Raw genomic sequence first — 17,063 nt, 5'->3', positions numbered from 1 at the left:
AAATTTACAAGCTTGGGTTTGACGTCACTGATTCAGGTGCGTGAGGTTGAACAGGATAGCTCTTAGTGTGTTCCTCTGTGACATGTAGCGCGCCTGATTTCTCACCGTTTGCTCACAGGACTCGATGAAGAAGAGCCCAAGTCGGGGGTTTCCAGATGTAAGCCACAACAAGGCAGAGAATGAGCTGGAGGTTGTTCTGAGACGGAGACGGAAACAAACTTCAGATTACAATCCAAGAGGTAATGAGTCGCTAACCCTGTGTGTTTTTTCTCAGTTTGCAGACTCAGATAACAGTAACTTACAAGCTCGGTTATCCTTGGCTGAAGATTTAAGTATCAATCATTCTTGCCTTACAATCTCAACATGCACAACAGCAGCATTATTCATAGTTCTGCTGAGTGAGCTGATCTCAGCTGCACAGCAGTCGCGGAGCTGCAATTGGCCTCAGTGCCTCGGGCGAGGGAGGGGGAAAGGATCAGTCCACATTTCCTCTCTTGATCAGTGTCAAGCGACCACCAGTGGAAAGTGCCTGCGTGTGGATGTTTGGTCAGAATGGAATCAGGCTCAGTTATGATGTCCCCTACTATCGAAAAGCCCACCAACCTTCATTATCCTAGCATTTTGCAGCATGGAAGGAGCCCATTCGGCCCATAGCGCCTGGACCAGCTCTCTGAAACAGATATTTACTTAGTCCCATCCCCCTGCCCTTTCCCCATATCCTTTTAAATATTTATTTTTAATCATTTATCCACTTCCCTTTTAAAAACGATTATGGATTCTTTTTCCACCACTGTTCCATGTCTTAACAACACTTTGCATTAAAACATTTTCCTTACCTCCCCTTTTACTGATGATCTTAACTTTATACTTTTTAGCTACTGACCAGTGCAGTTAGTTATTTTCTATATTTATCTTATCGAAACTCCTAATTCTGACACCACCATCAGCTCTCCTCTTAACTCATTCTGATCTAGTGAAAAGAGCCCTAGCTTCTCTAGTCTCACCTCATAACTAAAGTTTCTCATAGATAAATCTCTTCTCTACCTTTTCTCTAGCCTTGACATCCTTCCTAAAGTAAGCCACCCAAAATTGGACACACTATTATAACTGCGGTTTAGTATAGATGTACAGGAAACTTTCAATTTACCGGCACCTAAATAACCAGAAATCTCGGTTAACCGGCAAAATTCAGGAGTAGGTTCAGGTAAGTTTTACTTCATATTCTACGTGCCTTCCTCGATCTGTTGCTGTGCAAGGGCGTGGCTGCAGCTGTTGCTAAGCTACAGAGACGCTTGGAACTTGTGGCCATTGTTCTGAACCTGTTGCTAAGCAACAGGGTTTGTTGCTTTATACGGAGCTCTGAGCTCTCCGTATCTTTTACTATAGCTTTCGGTTATCCGGAATTTTTGATGAACCGGCACCACGTCGGTCCCGTCGGTGCCGGATAAAGAAAAGTTTCCTGTAACATGACCTCTATACTCTGTGCTCTTTCTATGAACTTTGAATGCAATATTTTTTTACAGCTTTATCAACTTCTCCTTTCATTTTTAACCATTGATGTATCTGAACGTCTAAGTCTCTGTGCTTTTGTACTGTTTATAAAGTTTTAACATTTGGTGCATATTTCCTACTCTATCCTTCCCCCCAAAATGTATCACTTCACGTTTCTCCACATTTAGTTTCATCTGAAATCTACCTGCCCAATCTACTGACCTGTCTATATCCTCCTGAAGTTACTTATAGTCCTCTTCACAGTTAAGCACTCTTTATTTTTGTTTCAACTGCAATTTTTGATATTGTGCCCCTTATACCCAAGTCCAAATCATGCAATACTAACTCCAGTTACTCTAATGTTTATATCCCTGTAAGGGAAAAAGACATCTATTAACCATCCACTAATCTTTGTTTTCTGTTCTTTAACCAACTTCCTATCCATGCTGCCACACTCCCTTTAATACCGTGCACCATAATTTTATCAAGAAGCATCCTATGTAGCAACTTACCAAACGCCTTTTGAAAGTTCACGTACACAGCATCTGCTGCATTTCCTTTACCATACAACAATGGTCACGAACAGGGCGGATCAGACATTCCCCTGATTGCTGTTTAAAGAGAAACTGCAGCCCCTATGTTACTGCCTACCCTGCCACAATCAAACTGCAAACCAAAATATACAAAATTGCTTTGTGTGGACAGAACCTAGAAGTGCCAATACGTGTTGTCAATTGCAATACTGTATGAATGAGGAGAGTTTGTGCTGTCCTATCTTTGACAGATGGAAATGAAACAGATGCCAGTGATGTTGCCTCTACCAAATCCCTCAGCCTGAAGGACGGCGATGAAAGAAAAAGCGATAACCTGAAGCCCAGCCCTGTGCAGCAGGCCCCAGCAACAGAGGAGCAGGATAGCAGGTAAAACTGAGAGATGTATTGGGCTGTAACAGCTTGTTCTCTTAATGGAGCACAGCCACACATTAAATTAGACCCATATTTAAACTAAAGTGATTGTCACTCCCAGTAGGTGAAACTAGGCAGTTCTGGGTTACACAATGTCCATCACCAATATAGAGCTTCCAGCTCCTGACCAGTCTTTCAGCAAAATGTTCCTATTCAACTTTAAACACCTTCTTCTGTACTGTCAAAAAAGTAAACACAAACTAAAAAGGCATGGAACTATTTAAATTGTGGTGCTATTGTGCTCAATAATAAATACGTTCTGTTTTATAGCAAATTATTATTCTAAGTTAATTATATTATTATTCTAAGTTACTTATATTGAGAGAACAATGGCCCCGAAATTCTGATCTGGGCCAAGGCAGAAGCCCAGCAGAACTCCAGTTCAGGGCTGGAAAATGGGGCAGAACCAGGTTCTGACCGGATTCCACCCCACGCTTTTGGTTCTGCTATTTTCTGGTGGGCTTTCCGCATACGTCCCCCTATGTCAAGGGGGCACGTCTGGAGTTCTCCAGCTTCCTCGGGAATTCCACCCTTTACACCCTTAAAAGACGTCTGCCAGCTAAGAGCTGGCGTGAGTCTTGCTGAGGCCTCCAGAAAGGCCCCTAACCTTGCCAGTTCCAAGGTAATCGAGCCTGGTACAGCCGAAGGGTTTTTAGGCTTCTTCTGCCTTTGGCCTGGGAAGAGCTTCAGTGTCGCCCTAGTGGAATGGCTCAATGCTGCTCCACCTATGGCAGGCCGATCAGGACGGGCACCTTGAATTGCCCTTACGGTGCAATGTATTCACCCCGATCATGATAATGTTCCCTTCCCTGTAATTTAGGCTGGAGTCAGCGGCCTTTGCTTTGAGTGGTTATGGGCTTTGCTGACAGCCACCATGTCCAACCTGTTGCTCCCAAGTTGGAAAGTTTTCATCAGCAGAAGATGACTGATCTCCACTGATCGTGGATGGGAGGGGGGATAGAGCATACGTTAAGCAGTATTAACCTGTGGACACAGAAATTCCTGTGATACCTGGGAGTCCTGCGCTTATGCTCTGACCGAGAAGGGGAATGCAGTTCTGGGCATTCGGGCACTAGTCCCTGTTCATGATACTACCCCATTTTATTGTGATGAGAAGGAGCCAAACTGAAGGTATATTTTATTAATCCATTGAGACCGAGGGTGGAACAGAGACAGGCAAAAGTGCAGTATCCTGTGTTCAATTGTTGCTGTAAATTCAATGGATGGAGCCCATCAGTGTCTATACGGGCGGCTGCAGTACACTGAAGAAATTTCAAATAAATGAAACAATAGGCAGGCCTTGGTTGTTCTCAATGGACTAAATTTATGATTTTGTAGTCACAAATGGGATGTGAATCTCCTAAAAGATGTCTTCTTGGAACATGCTTCCTGCTCTCTGATGTGCCTCAATAAATCCGAGACTCGATGTTAGCAAAACAAAACAAGGCTTTTATTGACTTAGAAGGTAACACACAGAGGAGAATGTATCTTCCATCCAGAGGTCTGCCGTACTGGATGTGCTGCAGGCTGGGCCAGCTTACATAGGAGCCAGGTATGGGCGGAGCCCTACACACAGTACAATACAATGGAAATGAAACTGAAACCAACCACAGTCACAGGCAGAGAAATACTGATGAGTGATGAATGGAATATTTCATCACACTCTCAACTATAAAGGGGGAGAACTTTACCTCTTCCATCAGGCCGTGACTCGACCTCAAGCCTGAGGTAAAAGACCAGTGAAAGTAGAGTGAGAGTGTGAGTGTCTGTAGAAACCTCATCCATGCCTTTGTCACCGCCACACTTAACAATTCCAATTATCTCCTGGCCATCCTGCCACCCTCCATAGACTTCAGCTCATCCAAAATCCTGCTGCTCGTATCATATTTCACACACAGTCAATTTCACCCATAACCCCTGTCCTCGCTGACCTACATTGCCTCCCAGTTCAGCAATGCCTCATCCTGGTTTTCAAATCTTTCCATGGCCTCGCCTCTTCCTATCTCCGTAACCTCCTCCAGGCCTACAACCCTCTGAGATCTTGCGCATCCCGATTTTCTTCACTCCACCATTGGTGGCCGTGCCTTCAGCTGCCTAGGCCCTAAGCTCTGGAGCTCCCTCCCTAAACCTCTCCACCTCTCTACCTTTCTCCTCCTTTAGGATGCTCCTTAAAACCTGCCTCTTTGACAAAGCTTTTGGTTACCTATTCTAATATCTCCTTATGTGGCTCGCTGTCAAATTTGTTTGATAATCGCTCCCGTGAAGCGTCTTGGGACATTTTATTATGTTAAAGGTGCTATATAAATGAAAGTTGTTGTTGCTGAACTCTACTTTCCTCTGACTCTGGCCTCCCTTCCCCACACCATTGACAGCTGTGACTTCAGCTGTCTAGGCCCCATGCTCTGGAATTCCCTCCCTAAAACCGTCCATCATTCCGCCTCCATCTCCTCCTCTAAGACCCTTCTTAAACCCAATCTCTTTAAGAAGCTTTTGGTCACCCCTCCTAATGCCTCCTTCTTTGGCTTAGTCCTTTCCTTTGATTACACCTCTGTGAAGTACTTTGCTTTTCAACATTACAATGATATATACATACAGAATTATACTGCAGTTTAAAGGGTTAAACTATGAGGACAGGCTGTATAAATTTGGCTTGCATTCCTTTGCGTATAGAAGATTCAGGGCTGATCTAATCAAGGTGTTTAAAATGATGAAAGGATTTGATCGGGTGGATACAGAGAAACTATTTCCTCTGGTGGGGGAATCCAAAACAAAGGGGCATAATCTTAAAATGAGAGCTAGGCCATTCAGGAGTGAAATCAGGAAGCACTTCTTCACACAATGGCCCAGAACTTGGTGTCGGGGGCTTGCCGCGCGTGCAAGCCCCCGATGTGCACTTACCCGGCACGCCGACATCTGAAACCTGGCCCGCAGTGGATTTCCTGTAAGTGGCCAGGTTCTGATCTCGGCACGCTGTGCTAACCTGATCCAGCGGCGTAGTTAGTGCGATGTGCCGGCTGGGATCAGGTGAGCACTGTGCAGCCAATCAGGGGAGGGGAAACTTCATTCATAAGTTTGATAGTAAAGACTGTCAAACTCATGAAAAGTACGGCACCCCAAAACACTACTTAAACTTTAAATAAAATTTTAAAAAGCCTCCCAATAATTAAATTAACTATGAATAACTTTAAAAAACTATTTAAAACAATTAATCAAATTTTTGAAAAAAATAAATTTTTAAAAAATAGGGTCTAAAACTAAACTTACCTTACTGTAGATTCTTTAAAAATAATAAACCTGTGGAAAAAAAAATTCTAAATTGTACTGAAAGACCACTTACCTGTAAAACTAAGTACTTACGTGTGGTTTTTCAATGCGTAAATACCGGAGGCCTTTACACACGCGCAAATCTGTAAAAATACAGGAAATCCAAGTCGCACGCGCTGCCCAATACCGCGCATGCGTTCAGCCTCTTAACCCCTTGGGTCAGAGGACAGGAAATGCCGGTTTTCAGCGCATGCACTGTGCATGCTGAAAACCGGCAATTCCTCCTGGCACACGCGTGAGTACCCTGTCCGTACTCACGCGTTGTGACAGGAATTACTGGGCCATTGTGTAGCAGAAATCTGGAACTCTCTCCCCCAAAAGGCTGTTATTGCTGGGACAATTGAAGCTTTCAAGATTGAGATCAATAGATTTTTGTTAGGTAAGGGTATCAGAGGATATGAAGCAAAGGTGGGAAAATGGAGTTGAGGTACAGATCTAATTGAATGGCGGAGCAGGCTCGAGGGGCTGAATGAATTTTTAAAATTCCATGAATGAATAAAAAGGGAAAATAAAGGCCTCCTCCTGTTCCTATGTTTCCATTAGAGGTGCTATATAAATGCAAGTTGTTTTTATTTCTGTCCTTTTTTTTAACCATTCTCCTTTTTTACTTTTCAGCCCTGAAGAAATGAAGAGAAAATGTTCAACTAAGCAAGAAAACGTTCAACCCCAGGGTATCCTTATAACCATAAGCAGCCCGTCAGAATCACCTGACCAAAGAACCGCTCCTGCTCAGGACCAGAACAAATCCAAGAGTCAAAGCGCAATTCACGAAAGCACTGATGCAGATTGTTAACAGCAGTGGGGAGGTGGTGATGTCAAGGAGTTTGCAGTTATTGTTGAAAACGATAATCTCTCCATGTGACCAGAATGCCTTTAGCATTGACGCCAGGGGTGCAAGTGAAATTGGTGTTGTGCATGACCTGGTGAGGTAGCTTCCTGAGAACCTTCAGGCTCAGTCACCCAATCCAGTACAAGGGCAACTGTAAAGTCATTGGGGTAGAAATCCCTCTTTCTCTGCTCACCAGCCACGATTTTCACCTCCATTTAAAGTGAATGGGTGGAAAGCCACGAGCTGGCAAGTGCAGAAGAGGAATTTCTACTTCTTTGTCTCAAGATACAACCCTTCCTATTCCTTTGTACTGCTGATTGCTGATACACTTGATATCACTGCCTCATTTGAGAAAGGTTTTACAGATGCATTAAAAAATCTATACAAGGGCTACGGTATAGCTTCTGGTTATTGTCTTGCGGTCCTCGCGTTTTCCTTTTCCGTTTACTGTTATAATTTTATTAATTTCTTCACCTTTCCTTTTTGTCAAAAGAATTTAGGCAGCAAGCAATAAGCACAGCAACTAATACCAATTCATGCCACTTGATGATCAATAAAATTCATTCAAATATAGGCCTCAAAATACCCAGTTGTCTCTTAACTATAATGAAGGATTCCTCAATGCCATGGTTGTTTTGAATACAAAAACATTTCCTTTTTTTGATCTCCAGCTCATTGCTGAGCTAAGTCAAACAAGAGATCTCGCTCTCTTTCCCTTACACGTGTAGTGCAGCATGACAAAACCATCCTTTTGTCTCATTCCAGCCCTTACTGGCCAAAAAACAACAGTCGCATCATTCTGACTGCACACAGCTAAGCAGTCTGCGGTCGTATTATATAATAACACTGCAGGAAGACTGTAACAGCAGGCGTACTGTCAGTGAGTGATAATCAGACATCATTACTGGAACTCCCCTTTTATGTCATTCCCACTAAACATTGATCCTCAGGACTTTTAATACTGAACCAAAACCATTTATTTCCTGTGTACTCCCTGTTGTACACCCTCTCATGCACACAGAAAGGGAGTGCTGTTATGCTGCTGCACTGCTTCCTATACCTCAGCTCAGTAGAGCTTCAAGTTCACCCCACACAGCGGCACTGAAGCAAATCAGTAACACACTCCTCACAATGTCACCGTAACACCGCTGGTGTCACTGTGGCTTCCCTGTGACATCTTAATGTCACTTTGATGAGCGCACCTTTATAAAAGAAGACGAACAAAGAGGCAGAGCAAGAGGGAGTGAAGGGAAATTGAACAGAGACTTATCTCAGGTCTCTCCTGTACACCTTCCAGTGCGGAGAACTGGGACCAGGTCACTCATGTCATAGATCATTCCCCAGTTGAGAGCGATTACAGCCATTAATGAACAAAACAGGAAATTTCCTCTGGGTGTAGGTTTACTCCCTGTGAATAGATTGTAAAGAATACAATGAAATGGCGAATGCTGCTGTTATAGCACAATTCAGGCTGGTGTGGTGAAAATTCCATAACGCTGCTCGAAGCCACAGGTGGTGCAGCTAACCCATCTCCTTGATGGATGGTCTAGCTATGGAATGATGTTGTCTCAGCTCCTGCATAACAGCTGGAACCAGAGAATGTTCTACATCCAGTCATCATAACACGTGGTGCATATTAGAGCAGTCAAGAGGCTAACGACCTACTTACCAGTGCACGTGTGGTACTCCACATGGGGGTGGTAAGTGGATTTAAGTGTATGTGGTCAATATAAACATGAAGATATGGGCACATGACATCATAGTCCAAGCACAGTGATGCGCTGAGCATTGAAGGAAAATAGAGGGCCACCTCTATGGGTGAGTATTACCTTGCAGTGTGAGGGGACATGGTTTGATGCTGCTCATTGATGCTGGGGTAGATTTTCAACTTGCCACCCAGGTGTAAAACTGGAATTATAGAAACTGGCCAATTTTCATTTCCATTGTTGAAAATCTACACCACTGTCTCCATGAGTGTTGCAATAAGATTTGAGTTTATTGACATTATATGTAACAGAGCAGGACTGACAAAAGGAAATAAAGTCACTTAACCAGACTAGTGTCCAACAGGAAATGTTGCACAAGACCACAGCCCCAGTCACTCAGCTTTTAGTCTACAAGCGTAGTTAGGAAATTATCCAACCTTTTCCAACTCATTGGAAGAGTTTAATGCTGCAAGCAAAAAACATTGGAGATAAACTAGTTGCTGCATCAATCTGCGGTGATCACAGAAATGCTAACGTTAGTTGTGTGGTGGGAACTCAAGCGGTCAAACCAATGGATTAATTGTTTAATCAGTTTCTTATGGGGTTATGGTCAATGTCAGGAGGTCGGTGCACATTCCAGACAGATTATAGATCATGCAGTTTGGTTGAACAATTTATAAAATTCCTTACATTCTTGCTGCTTCTTGGGTCCCAGGTCACAGACCAGCCCTAGACTCAAAGGTCAGGCTGACGACCCAGTCCCACACTACCACCAATTTCATTCTTGAACCGGCCATCTGCTTACACGGCCCGTGCTTGCACACCCTTTGATTTTTTTCTCCCTCCCTGTAGTAAAGTCCCCCTCAGCACAGCAGAGATCAGGAGCCACGTCACCACCACATGGGGAATTGTGGTTATCCATTCACTATACCTGCTCGCCAACATGGCACCCCAAGGAAAGGCTGTTCTTTGGATATCTCATCAAGGAGGATTTTCTTTCTAAAATTAATATGATATAGAAAATAAAGCTCAATTATTATTTTTTAATGATTCCTCCTGTGATACAGTGCACTAACCTCCTAGCTGGGCAGTTCTGGAGTGAATTTACCATTTGTTATTTTCCAGGGGTTTGTGCTTGTCTATGTAAGGGAGCAATGCTGTCTTCCCCCTCACCCCACTCGATTGTCACCTTGATTCTGATGTTTAATCGAGTGCTGTTACACTTAAAAGGTCTTCCATGTCTTTGGATCATATTGAAGTAGTTAGATGGGAGGCTCCAATAGGCTCTTTTTAATTGCTGTTGGGCGTGAGACTATTCTCCATGCTATGCACTGTCCCCAGCAATGAGGACAAGCAGGTCTCCCCCCAGTGCCCCTATGAAACCATGCATTTGGGAATCGCACAAGGTGATTCTCCCTTTCCTGTGAGGAAGTACCTCTCCTCTATCCATGACACACCATGTGGCACAGCTAAATTCAGAAACTCACTGCGTGGGACAAGCATGGGTATGGGCCTGCAAGCACAGCATGATGTCACCACGGTGATTGCTCCAAAGCACTGCATCATTGTACCGTTCTGCACCAAGTCCTCTGGCAGAAACCTTACAGGAAATGTTGCAAATCCATTTGGGAAGGCTACAAATCTTGCTGTTTATCGGTAGATAAACTGTCACTCACAAAAATACCCATCTGTAAATCTAAACCTTTGACTCTCTCACACAGGTGCTGTTATTGTGGTTACTCCTTTAGCACAAAGCATGATGATGATTTGATTGAAAGTTTTCTGCTGGGTTTTAGTTAACTGCAATGATCTCTCAGCCTTTTTTCACCCTTCAATAGGTTGCTGGTGACTAAATCAAATTTATAAATAGATGAATAAACAGGAAGTTTTTCTTTTAGTAAGCTTCCATCAGATCTCCTATGGTGCTGCTGGTGGTAATTTACAGTAACACTGGCGTTATACTACAGGAACAGGAGTAGGCCATTCAGCCCCTCGGGCCTGCTCCACCATTCACTTAGATCATGGCTGATCTGTACCTCAACTCCATTTAATCACCTTTGCTCCATATCCCTTGATACCCTTACCTAACAAAAATCTATCCATCTCAGTCTTGGAAGCTTCAATTGACCCAGCACTCACGGCCTTTTGGGGGGAGAGAGTTCCAGATTTCTACTACCCTTTGTGTGAAAAAGTGCTTTCTGATTTCACTCCTGAATGACCTAGCTTTAATTTTAAGATTATGTCTCCTTGTTCTTGATTACCCCACCAGAGGAAATAGGTTCTCTGTATTGACCCTATCGAATCCCTTTAACATTTTAAACACCTCGATCAGATCACCCCTCAATCTTCTATACTCACGTGAATACAACCCAAGTTTATGTGACCTGGCCTCTTAATTTAACCCTCTAAAACTTGTTACTATGTAACGTACCTATTATTCTGCTGCTAAGTGTAATTATTTTTAAACTAGCCTGTCCCTTTAAGGCTATAAAGTCTAATGACTGTAAATCCCGAGGACAATTAAAGGTTAATTGCTGTTGGGGAGGGAATGCTGTAGTCTGGCAGGTGCTTCTAAACTCCCAGCTCCACATCAGGAAAAAAACAGCATGAAATGATTGCCTTTCTCTTTTTTAAAAATGTTTTCTGAAATGTGACAAACACGCACTAGGCACAAAACTTTATATATGCACGTGAACCTCCTGTGGTGCTGCTTGTGGTAAGCACTGGAAGATTATACCATGTATTTAGGGTAACAGGTATCTGACATGAATGGTGGGTTCACTTGCAGGTCAAATTGCAGGGTGAAAGAAAAATGACTGACAAGTATCACAGGAAGTAAGTATAATAATTACTTGAATTTTAAGACTTTTAATATGTAGATAGATATATTGGTAGGGGTTGGTAACTTAGTAACACTTTCAGGCAGGAGAAGGCTTTGGGACCACCTAACCTACCTATCCACAGTATTTCCTTAGTGCATGTCTAATAACCCTGAATCCCATTTGTTGACAAGAACCTGTCTAGTTCCTTCTTGAAACCCATTAAGGTTTCCTGTTCCACCACCCATACTGTAATCTGTTCCATGTACTTACCATTCTTTTAGTAAAAAAGTTCCTCCAGCATTTCCAATTTTCTTTTGTTGTCCTTAATTTGTAAATATGACCCCTTGTGCTTAAATTTTGTACACAGCAAAAAAGCTTACCTGGATCCAATTTCTCGAGATCTTTCATAATTTTAAATACGTCTATCCTATCTCCTCTCAGTCTCTTTTTCAAGAGGGAAAAGATCCAGAATGGTTCATCTATCCTCATGCGTCATTCCCTTAAGTTTTGGGGTGAAATGTAGCGCTGCTCTGTACCGCCCTCCAATAACTGAATACCCTTTCTGAAATAGGGAAATGGAGGAGTACTCCAGCTGTGATCTCCCCAAGGTCAAATACAGTTTTAAAATGACCTGGATTTATATGTTATACCCTTTGGTACGCATCCCAACATTTTGTTTACCTTTTTAACAGCCTGACATTCGCTGGAGTCAGAAAAAGTGTGTCTGCATAAACATACTTCCCCATAAATGCTCTTGAGTTTTGTTAGATTACCTTATGGGTGATTAATGGTTTGTTGAGACTTCACATCCACAAATGCCCTTCCTGTTTTCATTCATGTTCTTATGGATAGACCGTTACAGAGCTGTACTCTACTGTTCTGGCTATATGTCATGGGGCTGTGTGAATTTCTTTCTGCGGGTCTTCTAGGCATTGAAACTGATGAAACAGAAATAGAAAATGCTGGAAACACTCCTCAGAACTGTGGAAAAGTCCATACCCGAAACACCAACTTTTACTCTCCAGGAGTGAATCGAATGCAGAAGTACTTTTCTCCCAGGTTGCCAGCAGCAAAGAGAGCTTCATTGTAAATTCTGGGACACTCCCAGGCAATTCAGGAGGGTTGGCACTTGGCAACCCTGTGTGAAGTGCTTGTACCTAGAGCAGTACAAGCAACCAAATTGTGTTTAAATGAGGCAGGACTGATATAATGGTGCCTCCCACTTCATTTTCCTGTCCCAGTGCTGGGCAGGTGCCCATTAGGAAGGGAACCAAAAGTAGGCCTCAACATTGCACCTGGCTCCCCACCTCAGATCAGCAGAGCTAATGGTGTAGACAGTAAGGCCTGAAAAGGTAAGTTGTCTTTTTTCTGGTTTCTCCATTAGATCTTTGGGGATGGCTCAGGCCTACAGCAGTGGTTAGATTTCTGCCTCCATTTCCATGCACAAGGCCCTGCCAAAGGGCAGCCCTGTGCCTGGGGTACATTGGGCTTAGGGTAATGACTTAAAACTGCAAATAAATATAGGTTCAGGCTCAGGTCAGGCAGCATGCTCTTCTAGTGTGCCCTGTCTGACTTGCGCCTAGGGGTAAGGGAGGAAAATTGGTCTCTACATGTCATGTTTCAAAGTGTAGTCCCAACTTCGCCTATACTCCCAAGTGTGTTTTTTTCTTTTGAATAGATAAATTGTTTTTTATTCCAAGAAGCATTTTTTTTTTCTGACTGTCTTATGATTATTGATACAGTGTCACCGCCTGTCTCATTTTTTGAAAATAAGATCTTCAATATGTAAGTTAGTATTATGATCCTATTTGGCTCCTAGGTTTTACTTCATGTCAACAGCTTGTCCTAGTCTAACTGATTCAAGATGAGAAATCTGTTAGTACGGCCATGTCGTGAGCTCTGAACCGAGCCTGGTCTGGCCCATTCAGCCTCTCTGCCTGACTTGATCCCCACCCAACTTTTCTGTCCAAGCTTAGTCGTATCTCCCCTCCACCCTTCAAACTCCTGTCTGCAGAGCTACTCCTGAGTCTGAGGTACCCGAGGAAAAGAAAGGAACTGCTGCTGGACCCACTCCAGCCAGAGTCACTTATTGGAGCTTCAAGGCATTAATTACATTTAAGCTAATGTTTCTTTTCTTTGAATCCTCCAGCTGATTGGGCAGTTCTACAGACAAGAGTGAAGAGGGTAGAATTTGACTGGGTGAAGGCTGAGTCGGGCAGAGACTTCAGGTCAGGCAGAGTGGGTTTGATGAGGGTTAAGAGACTGAGAGCGCAGGGAGCTGGCTACACATCCACATTCACAGCTGCCTCTCCACAGAATCATCAAAAAGCAATTTTTAAAACAATAATGGGTAGATCTCCCATGGCATTGCTCATGGTCAGTCGGAGGTATTCTAACAATAAGGGTGCTATGCCAAGTAGCATTACCAGAGACACTGACATCTGCATTAGGGCACAGTCCTGGGATCTGGGGGCACAATCCTGGGATCTGGGGGCACAGTCCTGGGATCTGGCAACACTTTGGGGTGGGTTCCCAATGTCTGGGAGCACTGGTAGAGATTGTCAGGAACACTGGAGAAGGAAGTTATAAGAACACTGAAGCAGGTCATGGGATCTGGGATCTCTGGGAGAGGGATCCTGGGACCTGTAGGCTCCAGAGAGGGAATCCTCAAGGTCTGGGAACATTGTGGGCTATTATGGGATTAAGGGGCACAGGGAATGCAGTCTAGGTGTTTGTGAGCACCGAAAGATTGGTGGGATCTAGGAGTGGGGGAAACAAGACATCTTGGGAGAACTTGGGGTCCAGCAAGACTCAGTAGGGGCATTTGGGAATTGCTAGGATCTGGTAGTATTGGGGAGAATAGAGCATAACATTCTTGAAGGGGAGGGTGTCCAGAAAATGGGACACAACAGTTGCTGGGTTTTTTCAAATCAACAGACCCCAATCCCTGACATATTCCCGCATGTTAGGTACTGACCATCTAGCAGTTACCTTCAGGCATTTAAATGTAAATTTTCTAATTGTTAAAATTAATGAACGGAAAATCACAGGCAGGAATGTGCAATTTCCTGATGTGCATGCCTGTGTCCACCAGGTGCACATTATTAGTGAGTTCATTGACTTACAGAATCTTTCATGAACTTGTGTTTCTGTAACCAAAAAAAAGTCCTCATAATACACTCAAAAAGGACCTACACTTAACTAGCGTGCCGGCAGTTCACCTCTTGGCTTGCGTGGAATTCCTCTCCGAGGCCTGTCCCAGAGGCCGGCGCGCTATGCTGGACCCAGAAATTCGGGTCCCAACGCGTGAGTACGGACGGAGTACTCACGCGTGGACCCGATGGAAGTGCCAGAATCTTGCATGCACTACGCATGCGCAGGAAACCGGCACTTCCGATCCTCTGAACCAAGGGGTTCAGAGGTCGAACGCGTGCGCGCGGGAGTCTGCGCGTGCGCGTTGAACTTCCTTTTTTTTTACAGGTTTTAACGTGCGGGTAAGTCTGTACATTTTAGAAATGTAAAAAGCAGCCGTAAGGACTTCATTTTCAAAGGTAAGTGGTCAATTATTTAAAATTAAAACATTTTTTCCACAGGTTTTTTACTTTTAAATACTTTAAAGCAAGGTAAGTTTATTTTTAGCCCCTTTTTTTATAAAATTATTTTTTTCAAAAATTTAAATTTTTGTTTAAAATAGCTATTTAATGTCATTTATAGTTTATTTACAAAGTGTGATGCTTTTTCAAAATTTATTTGAAGGTAAAGTACAGTTTTACAGCCTCAGCATTTATACGTTTTGACAGGTCTATCTGTCAAGACTTATGAATGGAGCATTCCCTGCTCCAATTGGCTGCCTGTTGCTCACGTGATCCCAGGGGACGCTTCGCACTAACTACGCCCCTGGGACACGCCAGCATAGCGCGCCGGCCTCTGGGACAGGCCTCGGAGAGGAATTCCACGCAAGCCAAGAGGTCAACTGCCGGCACGCTAGTTAAGTGTAGGTAGGGGGCTTGCACCCGCGGGAAGCCCCCGACACGAATTTCTGGGCCCATATCTTATATGGTCTCCAAGGTTTTTATATGAAAAAATTCCTCAAGCCTCAAAAATGGTTCAGGAGACTTTTTTTTAGCTGAATACATACAATCTGAAGAGATAAAAACAGAAAATGCTGGAAACACTCAGCAGATCATGCAACATTTGTGGAGAGAGAAACAGAGTTAACGTTTCAGGTCGATGGTTGACCTGAAACCGTTAACTCTGTTTCTTTCTCCACAGAGGCTGCCTGACCTACTGAGTATTTTCCAGCATTTTATGTTTTTATTTCAGATTTCCAGCATCCGCAGTATTTTGTTTTTGTTTCAATCTAAAGAGATGACTGACTTTTAAAGAAATCTATTCTCTACAAACAATCTCTGCTTTCCTTTCTAACCAGCAACAGCTGTAATTGTTTCCATGTCCTCCTTCTGTTTTTTTCTGTGAGGTGTTCATAATAAAATAGCACAACGCTTGTCTAGATATATAAATTCATCACTTCCCTGAAATAAAAGCTTTGAGAATTCAATCTCCAATTTCTTTCAAAATCTTTTTGTGGGAAATAAAACTCTGAAACTCTCACCTAATGAAGGAACATCTTTTGTCCCCTTCAGCTCCTGCAAACTGCACATGCTGAGAATGCACAGATCTGATTGAAAGCTCTCTTAACTCTTATCATTTTAAAGTATCCAGTTGAAGCTCAAGCTTTTGACACTTTAAAAGAGGCACTCGCCAATACCAAGGACAATTCAATAAATAAATTCAATCATGTTATTGTGAAATATGTAATGCTGTGATTTTTAAAAACATTTTGTTTAACCTCTTATTTTGGACATTACAAATACCAGTTAATGAAGGGGAAAAAAATTCAAAATCAAAAATTTACCGATGTAGGTTGGCAAATCTGCTCCACAATGCCACTTGATGGTCAGAGTGTGGAACTGCGGACAGACTTTAGTGACTGAAAAATGGGACAAAGGATTGAGTGCTCTAAATGGGTAGACTAGGAGCAGCAGTTGCCTTGTGGGGTTGGTTTGGTTTGGTATTGCATACTAAATACTACCTACTTAATCTGGTCAAATCTGCACACGTATGATCGTGAAAAGGCATGTTTGCAATAGGTAATATAAAAATAGTTCATAAAATGGTCAGAGATCTGCTGTTACCATTGCGTAGGTGTGCTTTCGCTGGATCCACTCAGGATCCCGTTCAATTGCACGATCCTAACACTGCCCCTAGTTAAAACCCTATTACAGTACCATCTATAGGTGTTAAGGCGATTGCGTGTAACAGAGGTGTTGACACACTTAGCATTGAAGTCTCCAGAAGATATGTTGACAACATACAGGACATACTGGGGTTGCTTTGCGCCTCCCGTTAGCACCCTAAGCGGGGCGCAGAACAACTAGCGCCCGGACACGGCATCGCCAACGCCTCCCGCGGAATAACCGTTAGCTGCACCACCGGCGATGACGCCCCGGCCGCACCCTGGCCGCGATCTTCGGTAGTGGCCCCTGACTTACCACCAGACGCTATGTCCGACGGGGTCAGGGGGGGCTACATGCAGCCGGAGCAGCGCTATTTAAACGTGAGGTGCCGGGCGGCCATTTTTGTTGCTGGCCGCCTGCCAGCAACTGCCTCCGCTCCCGTCCCCGGCCTCCTGACCCACCTCCCACGGAGTGCCGGCTGCACTCCATGAGCCTGGCACTTCTCTTGAGTGCCGGGCTCTTTTGCCTGCACTCCGATCCCCGGTGGCCCAGGAGGAAGAAGACCTGCAATACTGTGGCGCGATGTGCCGCAGCGCACGTAGCGCCGTGATATTCCCTCACAGCGCCCCAAGAGGGAGGCGGGGCACTTCCAGTAGCGCCTCGCTTCCCTCTTGGGGCGCTACCATTTC

At 43.8% G+C, this 17,063-nt stretch overlaps 1 protein-coding gene and 1 long non-coding RNA gene across 3 annotated transcripts in view; one reads left to right on the top strand and one right to left on the bottom strand.

Moving 5' to 3' along the window:
- Positions 1–7,182, top strand: part of shtn3 (shootin 3) — a 301,957-nt gene extending 294,775 nt beyond the window's left edge. For both annotated transcript variants that reach the window (XM_085995197.1, XM_085995196.1), the window contains 3 exons: positions 119–239; positions 2,276–2,411; positions 6,396–7,182. In XM_085995197.1, the coding sequence (XP_085851323.1) occupies positions 119–239; positions 2,276–2,411; positions 6,396–6,573 (435 nt within the window). In that variant the 3' untranslated portion in view covers positions 6,574–7,182. The remainder of the gene's footprint in view (positions 1–118; positions 240–2,275; positions 2,412–6,395) is intronic.
- Positions 7,183–8,269: 1,087 nt separating this feature from the next.
- On the bottom strand, positions 8,270–15,048 carry LOC147113832 (uncharacterized). Its single transcript, XR_015079285.1, has 3 exons — positions 14,333–15,048; positions 11,911–12,075; positions 8,270–9,314 (listed from the first exon to the last, which is right to left on the bottom strand). It is a non-coding gene; the product is annotated as an uncharacterized LOC147113832 (long non-coding RNA).
- Between the last annotated feature and the right edge of the window lie 2,015 nt (positions 15,049–17,063).

The sequence above is a fragment of the Somniosus microcephalus genome, chromosome 8 (assembly GCF_052327205.1).
Source record: "Somniosus microcephalus isolate GS21.2 chromosome 8, FLI_Smic_1.0, whole genome shotgun sequence".
Lineage (NCBI taxonomy): Eukaryota > Metazoa > Chordata > Chondrichthyes > Squaliformes > Somniosidae > Somniosus > Somniosus microcephalus.
The sequence above is the reverse complement of the archived record's forward strand: the minus strand, read 5'-3'. Positions and strand labels throughout refer to the sequence as shown.